An 11,471-nucleotide genomic window follows, 5' to 3' on the forward strand; every position below is an offset into this window, starting at 1 on the left:
AATACACCGTATACCACTTATATTTACCTTCCTGTCAGTCGTTTAAGGCGTTGTTTTATTGTTATTAGAAGACGCTGTTTTAATAGCGCTTTCAATGCTATCAAAATAGCGCAGAACTTTCTGAAAGGGGCCCACAAAAGAATTTACAAGCCTTTCTCAGCTTGCAGCCATACCGGATGCTGCGTGGACATTCTTTTGTAAATATAACCTTTATTATAGAGAAGAATCTTTAACTTTGTTTTGTTTTTCAATACATCAAGCAAACCCTCAGAAAGCGGGCTATATGTTTTATCAATCATTAATTTATATCATCAGACTACACTTTGTTTTTACGGTGTTGTTTCGTTTATTAAAAATGAAAACCATTACAATTAAACACAGCGTGCAATTGAGAACGTGTTACATGTACAAAATATACAATGTTCTTCACAGTTCATACTGTTCAGATGAGTCCTGATATACCGAAAATAAAAGCGTTCAGGCGTTTCCTTCTCCGTCTTACTAGAACAGAAGCTTAAAAATGCTAATATGAAAATAGATGAATGACGACCTCTTTTTGCTCGGGGCAATTGTTTTTTCATCCATTTTAGATCACTTATCGCAATATAAACCAGAACACTGATAGGAAAACAAAAATAAAGAAATAATTTGAATTCGGATAAAAAAAAACTTTTTCAGTATAGAAACTTATCTGTTTTTTTTTTTTCAACGCCAAATCTGTTTACCACTTTGACGTATCTCAAACGCATTGACGTACTTAGATCGATATATTGAGCACAACATGCGGTGAAGTAAAACCAAAACGCTTGAGGTCTAACTTATCTTGCAGCAAAAGCGCGTCACTTATTCCTTATCTGGATGTAAATTTGGTTTTAATTAAACATTGCGGACTGGAAGATATTTTCACCTAACTTAAAAGCCAGGGCCGTGGCCAGAAAAAAATTATGACTGAGGTAGCGTCCATGGTTCAATTCTTTCCCAGGTATTTAGCAGTGCTTCACTTTCCCCTTCAAAAAAGGAACAACAGAAACGAAAAAAAGCAACTGCCTCGGTTTGCCTCATACTGGCATCGGCCCTGAAAGCATTGTACAAATAGTATTCTGGAAGGATCATGAAGGTAATTCAAACTCACAGAGTTTATTTCCTGGCTTTCAGCGATGTTTGCAAATCATTTGCTAAAATAGGTCGGCCCTGGGTACGTTGCACTATAGTTCTATTTCACTTAGGTTGCTGGTTACTTTTCAGAAACATCTGCATTTGAATCGCAATGAGTTGTTAGTTATAATTCCTTTTTCTTTCCCCGATTTAGGGGTGTTATAAAGAATATGTCGTTTGTAAATTCCAAACATTGAGGTTTTCTTTTCTATCTTTATGCAAGTTCTGTACACGCCTTACAGCAAAAGCGCTCGCCGCAGGCTTTGGAGCCTTTCTCAGAAAACAGCTTCTAAAATCGTTCTAGCCAAATAGATAACCAAAAGTAAGGTTTTAATGAGTGCACACGAAACAACTTGATATGTCCGTAACGCCTCCCAATATAGGCACGACATATTGGAATAATAAATGACGTATACCAAATTATTTTACGACCTTTATGCTCTCAGCGAGATGAAGTTGGTACTTTGACATCGGCGTTAAAAAACTCGAGCAAACGGCGTTCGCAAAATACTGAACTTTTTAGAAAATTATCTAACTTGTGTATTTGCTGCACCAGGAATTAAGATTCATCTAGGGAAACAAAAACACGGTTCGATCTAGTTCTTAAATGCATTCTTAATTTATTCAACTCCTTGCCGGATGGCGAGGGCTTAAAACAATGGTAGAATAGTCACTTAAATTAAAAATCGCAAATGAAAAGTGATATATTAATATATAAAAGAAAGGGGCACGAAATTATCCCGCCAAACAAAAACAGTACGATTTGTCGCGACTAGAAATCGCCAAAATAACAGCATAGAAAGTTTCATTTAGTGAAGTTCCAATTTTATAGATCTTTGAAATTTTTGGTCTGAATTTTTTTTTATCCAGGTCAAGGGCTGTTTCATATTGTCAATCAAACAGAGAGGGTATCTTCAGCTTGCATGTTCGCCATTAATTTATGCTGAGTATCTGAAAGGCTGTTGTTTTCAGTTTCCGTGGCCCATTTCTACCACCGCATAAGTGCATGACTCCGTGGTCGCTGGTGAATATAGTATTTGTATAACGGTTTATAAGAATTCCCAGTCGGTTTCCCGGTGCACATAAACAGAAACCCCGTCACGTCAGGAGCCTTGCCTTTTTGATGTAATTGGACCATGTCATGACCAGCTTTTGATTTGGCTCCGATAGGAGGCCGGTGAAAATAATTGTTGTTAATGCGATAGCAAATGCAGCCGTGCATCTGGATGCTCGCTGGTCGCCGCACGGTCACACCGAGAAACGAACGCTGAACAACGACCTTAGCAGTCACAGAGTCAACCTATCAAGTTCCGCTTGGGAGCAGAAGTGAAACGGCGCACGCCATCTTGGTTTAACTGCCTTGACTTGGGCGCGGCGCTCCATTTTGCTCGCTCTCGATTCGTTGCTGATTATTCCAGCTTGAGCTTCGGTATGGGGAAAAAACAGAGTAAGAAGCTAGATCCCGAAGTCTTAGGCGACCTTCTAAAGCACACGAACTTCGACGAGAAAGAACTCAAGTCGTGGTATAAAGGTTTCCTTAAGGATTGCCCAAGCGGATATCTAACAAAGCAACAATTTATAGAGATGTACAAGAAAGTTTTCGACAAAGGGGATGCTTCGAGGCTCGCCGCTTGCGTTTTTCGACGGTTTGATGTCAATGGAGATGGAAAAATAGGTAAGTCAGGCGAATTTTGATATTTTAAGGTGATTTTCGATTAATCTTAAAAAGAAAGAGATTCACAGTGTTATTTGATCCAATTGCTTTTCTGGCCAACTTTCTTCACTTCGATGAGAATACCCTCCACGCCTGAAAACACGAATAATCTTTTACACGACAAGTCAAATTAAAAACAGCACATCGAGGATGTAAAGGCCGGCGAGATTATTCTATTGTCATATTAGATCAGGAGAAACGATATAAACGGGTTTTATTGATTACAACCTTTGTGAATTGTCGCCAACTTTTCCGCTTTAGTGTTGCGAGGAAAACCATTTCTTCCCCTAGCACATTTTTCGGCATTCTTCGCCGCGAGAAAACTTTTTTCGCACTGAAACAATCGAGGGGAAAAAAGTCTCCTGTTTACAGTGTATGTCAAAGTGTTATGAATAATTAAACACAAGTCAGTAATTGGATTTTCGAGTCGCTTATTGAAGAGGTTTCTTTCATTGGAGAAGTTTTCTGTCCTGTAAAGTCAATGTTTCAGAAATGTTCACTCATAAAGGATACAGGGACGGGACAAGAAACAAAAGTGTTTATTGTATTCAAAACAGCACGAGAATTAAAATCAGAATATTAAAAGTTCTGTACGAAATATATTCGCGCGGAAATGGCAATGAAAACATTTTATCTCTGTGCAATACGTAGCTCAGATGAGTTATCTAGCGCGCGCAACAAACGTACCGCCCTTGTTGTCAACTGCCTAATTTTCATAAAGAAATTTTGTAAATATGCATTTGGCTGACGTGCGAACAAAATGAATGAAACTCGATAACTTCTGAAAGCATTGATGTTCGTTTCTGAAACAGGTGCAAAAGTGAAGCGAAAGTTTTTGTCGCTTAAGTTTTCCCAAAGTGAGGAAACTAGTATGTTCTGTGGAAAGCAAAACAGCGCGCGCCTGCGGGTTTTGTCTAAAGTCCTAATTTAGAATTGTAGATGTCTTATTTTACCATGGAAATTCACCGTCCGTATGATCCCGATATGATTTGATACGGTTTTCTTTGGACGTTTTCTTTTAATTCTTCGTTTGGTTTTGTTTCTGATTGTGATTCTTAACACATCCGAACGCCAACGCCGCTTTATGTCGCCAAATAAATTCCGTGCACGATTATAAGCGTGTTCTTCATTAGCCGCTTGCATTTTCAATGAAAAATGCAAAGTAGAACGTAGCCATAATACAAACAATCGCGCTTTACGGCGACACATTGTCGTTTTAATTTGACGCTATTTTGCAAGATGGCAAACTCACTTTGTACCAAATCGAATACTTGATGTAAAAAAATACACTTTTATTCCTTAATTGACTGCCGGATTTAAAAGGAGTGCATCTTGTTACTTTATTTTGGCTTATTTTCAGCTTTAACGAAAAAAGGAAAAGGATTAACACGGAGAAGAAAAAAAAATTATAACCTCGAGCCACGTTATGTAATATTTATTTTTACCATCATTGTTCCTATTGAAAGCAAGGTTTCTAATTCCATATGCATATGTTTGAGGGCGTTTAGTAGAAACTGCATTCGGTCAAGATGTAAAATATAAAAGCAAGGGTTTTAATAGTGTAGGTTGCAATTGTTATTAATGTTAAGAGAAGTAATTTACAAGCGCACTTAAAATTAAGATTGGCAAGCTTTTAGCCTGCACCCAAACACACAGGGACGTCCGTCTGCAAAGCTGAAACGTGAGTGGAGACAATTCTTTTTCGCATTTCGGCGTGTAAAGATTTCGTCATTTTCATCGAGCAAAAACGAAACTGTACAAGCCACTTTACGGCATATCACATAGGAACATTAACGAAAAGTTTGAGTTATTTTAAGTCACAAGACGTTTGTATCGTATACAACTTTAAACAGCTGAATATTTGCTCTCGCTTACAATCACTTTGTATGCAGCACAACCATTCTCAGGTTTTTTCGTTGATGCTTTGAACATCAAAAGAAACTGTAATTAATTATAAAAGAAACAAGAACCGAATTGCAAATTAACACAACCGTACTTAAATGTTCGTTCTATTATTAAGAAGCACCTTGTTAACGATTAAGTTTAAGTGCTTCGCCGCTCGCACACCGCACCAGAGAATTCTCGAGAAAGATTTAGTACCAAAACATGCAAATAAAGAATCATGGAAAAGTGAAAATGTCTATTGCAATAATTACACTTTTATCGTAGTTCGCTAGTTGCGAGTACAACCTGTTATCTGCCCCATTATCAAGGATTTAAACACACATAACGAGGTCTATTCGTCGATTTCAAATACTGTTTCAGTTTTCACGAGTTAAAGTGAACATGGTAAGATAAGATGTTTGTTCGAGGCAGATAAGTTATGCTTGGAAATTGTTGGCCAATGTCAACCGATTCAGAGTACAAAGCACAGAGCATAGACGTTTCTCTCTAGATATGTCTTGTCAACCAAAAAAGCGTTGTTCTTTTTCTTAAAAACAAGACAGCCCATTCACTCAGCCTCACTCAGTGAAAGCTAGATACCCGGGAGGTACTCTACGGACGCTCCGCCCCGAGGTCTAATCCCTTACCCTTTTGTACACCATTTTCACAGAAAAAGGAACCCCTTTCACATACATCTACAACTAAATTATAAAATATAATACCTTCATAACTAGCACGTATTATGAAAAACCTGCCAAACTGAAAAAAGGAAGTCTTCTTACTATTTTCATGTAGTGCCAGGAGCCATAATCGGGGACGGAGACCGTAAGCGCGCGCCATTTCAAGTATTGGGGTTGTCCCCATGATATGGGACAATAATTCTATTTTTAGAACAAATTGCGCCATCACCTGCGGCACACACGCGTGCATGCTAGTTTGAGTTCCGCTTGAATTGTAAGCAACGCTTGATGTTTCATCGAGGCTTAATAACTTTACGTCCGTAGATACCGCTCAGTTTTATTCGTGTAAAAATCCAGTAAATTCTCTGTTGTCGATGAATGAGAGCGCCCGCCGATGCGTGTTTTGTACAGTCAGTAAACATGACAAATTGTACTTCCACCGCACTTTCGTGTGAAAGCGTACATCGAACTCAAACAATAACTCTATAGTTTTTAAATATGTTTAAGATTGGTAAATGTTTGAGAACATATTAAAAGCTAAGCTGAAAATATGTGAATAAAGCAGAAACAATCAGCAAAGTTACGATGACGCTTTCTTTAATCAACTTGGAATAACGATTTCGATTTTGTTGATCGAGTTATAAAAACTCCTTGTCTATTTTCATTTTCGCAGTGTAAAACTTCACTATGTTTATGTTGAAGAAACACACATGATGTTAGTAGCCTTTTTGGCATTCGTGAAATTTGTTGCAGCATCTCAACACAAAAGATAACGAAAGAAATCTTTGTCAAGATTTGTTGACAATTGAAAACACCGACTCGGACTTGAAAGTGCACGAGCTGCACTATGCAAATGAGCTAATTGTACGCGTCAGACTTTCCTTTCAAAAACCTTTGCAAACTCACCAAACAAGCAGAGACAATAAGAAACCATCAAAACAGGTTTTGGTTATGATTAAACATTGTCTGAGAAACTCACAAATTAACTCGATACCAGAGTAGAGAGTTTTCTTGCTATATTCTTAAGCATACGCGTGAGCTTACAACTAGCGTGCGCAGATCTTATTATTCATTCCCAGCGCGAGATTGAAGTCTTGTTTTCGACCCTGAAAAACTCACCTTTTCCGTTAGCTCAGAGCATTAAACTACATATAAGCGCCCTGGTTCGTATTCCCTGCCTTATTCCCTGCCATCGCTGTGAAAAATACGCAAGAGAATCTCTAACTCTCACCATTTGATCACGCAACGTGACAAAATCCACGCGAGGGCCCCTGACATGTGCGTGAATGCGCGCGGATGTATGACGTCAGGATGGCGCAATTTGTTCTAAAAATAGAAAAATTGTCCCATATCATAGGTGCGCGCGAATCCCGAGACTTACGGTCTCCGTCCCCGATTATGGCTCCTGGTAGTGCTTAATAAATTAAATGATGCAGCCATGATATTTTAATCAAATGCTCTTTAAATAACCAAATGAGAGATTTCCTTACCCTTTGATATGCAACAACTTGTCAAGTCCCTACCCTTTTATATACCCGAAGCCTGAAAAAGTACCCCTTTCGGGTGGAGCCTTCTCGTATGGGAGTAGCCCCCAGGATTTGAAGATCTTATTTTCGAAAAGGGAACGGTGCTCCCTGACGATGAATTTTAAATGTTTTTTTTTTTTTTTTTTTTTTTCTGTTCGCAGACTTTCGTGAATTCATGTGCTCCCTCTCTGTGTCGACTCGAGGTACAATGGAGCAAAAACTCCGCTGGGCGTTCAGCATTTACGACGTCAATGGCGACGGATTTATCACAAAGCAAGAAATGTTTCGAATAGTGGACGCGTTGTACAAGACAATGGGCGACAATCCGGAAGAAACCGAAGGCATTCCGAACTGGGACGAACTCACACCCGAAGAACGCACGCTGAAGGTTTTCCATACCTTCGATTCCAATAAAGACGGTGTTTTATCGTTGTCGGAATTCATCGAAGGAGCGATGAAGGACAAAACTCTTGCGCTTATTCTAGAGCAAGGGGCGGAGAAGACATGAGAGGACTGTGTAGGCTTTCTGTTGGAAAGACGAGCGGCCGGTTGAGGAGGATACGTAGGTCAGGTCATTTTAAATTAGTTAAGTGACATTGAATTTTAATATGGATAGCTTGAAATACGTGTTTATTGTATTAGGCACCCAATTTCTTTATCGAAATGGACAATTTGATGCGAAGGAATCCCTCTTCCATTTTAAAAATAGTCCATGGTATAGGTCACTAACTAGTTTTCTATAATTATAAATCACTTAGGCTCGGACCATTGTGGTAGTATCTGCTGTAAAAAGACTTTTACGGTGCGGCGATATAAGCGTTTCTTTTGTCATTGGCACCATAAGCACCAATTTTGACTTAGTTTTTCCAAGCCGATCAATGGCGATTGCGACGAACATTTTTGACTGATATAAGCTTGTGTTAACTTCTAATCTGAGAAGGTTAGTATTGAGTATCTCCCGCACAGAGTAGGTCTAAACGCGACGAACATTTTTGTCCTTCATTTATGCCCTTGACTAATCCCCCAACTACAGCTTTATGAAAATTTGCAGCTTCCATTAGCAAGACAAGGATAAGTTTGTGTTTAACTATTGATTTTAGAAAGTTAGTATTGAGTATTTCACGCGCGGAGTAGATTTAAAGCTGGCTTGTTAATTGCCGGACATAAAGAAAGCATTGCAGTTTATTGCTCTCTTCTCTCCCAAGCGCCCTTGAATAGGACGCTGGCCAAAATAGCAGTTGATAAAAAAGAAAGATCTGAAAAGGCATCGAGTACTGTCGTGGTGTTCAAGTCCACGCAAGGCAGATTATTGATTCCTGCTCAAATTACCAAGGCCCCGTTCACACTACGCCAGGGGAGTTTGAAATCGCAGCGTCATTTCTACGGTCAGGCGTACCTTCCTAACCGTAATCCGTCACAAAAACGGAGCTCTTCAAATCGGAGGAATTTGAAAACGCCAGCTTTGCGTTTGAGTGTGGACGGAAAACATTTTGAAAACGGAGCTTTTCCAAAACGATGACGTCACGATAATAAAGTGATTTCCCCGCCTGAGTTTTCGGCAACCACGAATCCAAAATGAACGGTGATTGCTGCGTTTTCAAATTTCTCCGGCGTAGTGTGGATGGAAAACATTTGATGCGTTTTCAAAGTGAAATCTCCGTTTTCAAATTCCTCCGACGTAGTGTGGATGGAAAACATTTGATGCTTTTTCAGAGTGAAATCTCCGTTTTCAAATTTCTCCGGCGTAGTGTGGACGGAGCCTAAACCAAATTACGTCACGTTCGAGCATGCCAACAAGTTGTCGAGATACATCATCAAATTCTCCTACCTAACGTCATTAGAAATGCTTCGAGACCAATAAGGAGAATTTGTATGCTGGGGACTCCCATATAAAAAGGAAGGGGGTGCTGGTCGTACCTTTTAGGGGTTAAAAAAGCGGTTTTGGTAACTCTAAGGGTGTGTATCCTCGAAAGGTCGACAGCGGAAACTTTCGCGGTATCTTTTAGGGTACTGATTTAGCGGAAAAAACATGACAGGAGATAAAGTGTTGTTTTAGAATTGGTGCCTCTTAGGGGTGAAAAAAATTTCAAGCCACGCCCACAAAACAGGATCTTGGTTCCTCTTAGGGGTTCTTGTCAAAATTTCCGACGAGCACCCACGTCCTGTTTATATGGGAGTCCCTACCTCCCCCCGCCCTCCGGGGTGTCTGTAAAGAAATAGCTGAGTTTAAAACCGGGTATATTGATACAAAATAACCTCAACCCAAAACTGACTTAAAACAGGCCGATGGTTGGTCACAATTTTACAGGATAAAGATCAGGAGTTTGCTAAACTTCAGTTGATTTACGTTTAGCTTAATTTATACGTAAAACGAGTGCTAATACGACTCAAAACAACTTTTTGGCTCTCTATGCGACTAGAATTCCAAAAAAAAAATTATCACGATTAGTTATTGTAGTGCTTTACAATTAACAAAAAGGCTCTATTAAACCCCCTTAGGCAACTTTAATTCTTTTAGTAAATTTCACTCCCTATTTAGTGAAGTTTGGAATAATAATGTAATCCCCAGGGGCTTAATAGAGTATTTTAGTTCTTTAATAAATTTCGATTTTGTTGAATAAATTGTCAAAATTTAATTCAGGACAACTCACACGACACAATCGTGCTGTTGTCTTTTTAGAATATCAGTTGATTTTCTTGAAGGTGAGGATGACCTTTGTTAATGCTCACTGATTCTAACCAGTGTTTGTATAATAAAAAATCGAAAAGAATCATGTTTCTGTTTGTCTTTTTTGAAGTAAGTAAGATCACAGCGACCTCCTCTAGAGTATTTACATCCCCCTCCCCTACTATTTATCCGTATTTCCGATGGAAGACCTGACGCCCATTTGAAGGCTATGAATATTTCTAAATAACCCTAAATTTTCTAAATATCTTGGAAACTTCTAAATATCCTAAAAGATATCTGAATATTTGTGAAAGGCCCACTTAGAGGCAACACAGTGGTTCTTTCGTTTTGCAATAGATTCCTTGCGCGGTTCAAAGAAGTAAACTTACGTCTCTCATAAAGTGACAAAACTGTTTTTGGAAACTGACTCACCAAAAAGACTCTCAGGTGTTGCGAAGGGTAATCGGTGACAAGGAAACTTCCCAAACTCTGCAGAGTTCATGGCATCTTATAAAATTTATACAGTTTTTCGTTTGTTTGGTTTTTCAAGTCTCAAGTCAGGTAACGTGTTTACATGCTGAACGCACCCAAATCGCAGTAAAAACAAAAACGTCCACAATTCTCACGTCTGATGAAACTGTTATTATTCCGAAAGTAGTTCCGTAGTTTGAAACCTCGCATACTCTATGACCTCGATCGACAGCCTAGTAAAATCAGAAACTTATAAAAGAAACTTATTATATGGCTGTGTCTCACAAGGACTGGGAACTACCGAATTCACGAATTTGATTGGCTGAAATCGATATTGATCGCGGTCTAGATTTTCCCATCTAGACCGTCATCTAGACCGGTTTCATTTTGCGTTGACAAAGTAGCAAACTAAAATACAAATATGTGCACTATTTTCTTTTATTTTCTTCTCAATCATTTATGGAAGTGCCAAAAAGCCTGATGACAAAAAAAGGTAAAGAGGACGAGCAAATTTCGGTCGTGTGTACAGACCTCACTGCGTTCGGTCTGTACTCAAGACCTCGGTCAAGATTCTCCCATACAGACCTTTAGCTCGGTTAATAAGAGCTAAATAATTCTTTCTCGTACGAAAAGTTCTGTGGAGCCATTTAAAAAGGCTCCTTTCAGAGCCACCACAAAAACAAAAGTAGACATTTATAATTCAAGACTAAAGCCAAAAATGTTAACAGAGATGATAGGTTTGAGACGACTGGGTGTAAAAGCGAATGCAAAAAAATTTATAAAACAACTGGAAGTGTAAAACAATGAAAATGCAAGCAAGATATAAATTTCCAACCATATTTATTCGTTGTAATAATGGGTAAAAAGTTAATGGTAATGTTTTAAGAAATAGGTGATGAGTCATTCGAAATATAATATTGGAATATTTTAGGTGTTTAAAAAAATGTTGCCTTTCTTATCGCTGTTGATGTGTAAGCAGGTGCTGCGTTTCCTAGGAACTAGTTCTTCAGCGAAATATTTGTAAATTACTTGACTGTTGTTACACTGGAAATAGTGCCATGTCATCTAACTATTTTGAATGTAGTATCTACTTAAATAATTTGTTAGCCGATTCTTTGTAGGATGCCTTGGTACATTCATGTTCTGCGAGCACCACGCGAGAGCCCCCGACATGTGCGTGGATCCGCGCGGATATATGACGTCAGGATGGCGCAATTTGTTCTAAAAATAGAAAAATTGTCCCATATCATAGGTGCGCGCGGATCCCAGGGATTACGGTCTCCGTCCCCGATTATGGCTCCTGATGGTACGCGATATTCGTTTAAGCAATTCTTTAGTTCGTTCAAAGGCACAAGGTAAGGCTCCTCGGCTTA

At 39.0% G+C, this 11,471-nt stretch overlaps 1 protein-coding gene across 1 annotated transcript; it reads left to right on the forward strand.

Annotated features, from left to right (window-relative positions):
• Window positions 1–938: 938 nt before the first annotated feature.
• Window positions 939–9,730, forward strand: LOC110050316 (neurocalcin homolog). The gene is made up of 3 exons (XM_020756235.2): window positions 939–1,117; window positions 2,026–2,830; window positions 7,121–9,730. Exons 2-3 carry the CDS (start codon window positions 2,587–2,589, stop codon window positions 7,465–7,467), a joined length of 591 nt encoding a protein of 196 aa, XP_020611894.2. The 5' UTR covers window positions 939–1,117; window positions 2,026–2,586; the 3' UTR covers window positions 7,468–9,730.
• Window positions 9,731–11,471: the final 1,741 nt, after the last annotated feature.

Source organism: Orbicella faveolata, unplaced genomic scaffold (assembly GCF_042242905.1).
Source record: "Orbicella faveolata isolate gen_17 unplaced genomic scaffold, um_ofav_v1 contig_25, whole genome shotgun sequence".
NCBI classification, from domain to species: Eukaryota; Metazoa; Cnidaria; class Anthozoa; order Scleractinia; family Merulinidae; genus Orbicella; species Orbicella faveolata.

Excerpts from the sequence above, each read along its gene's own strand:
- LOC110050316 (XM_020756235.2), top strand. The coding sequence starts at position 2,587 with ATGGGGAAAAAACAGAGTAAGAAGCTAGATCCCGAAGTCTTAGGCGAC. Across the intron at positions 2,831-7,120 it reads CAATGGAGATGGAAAAATAG|ACTTTCGTGAATTCATGTGC; the intron begins GTAAGTCAGGCG and ends TTCTGTTCGCAG.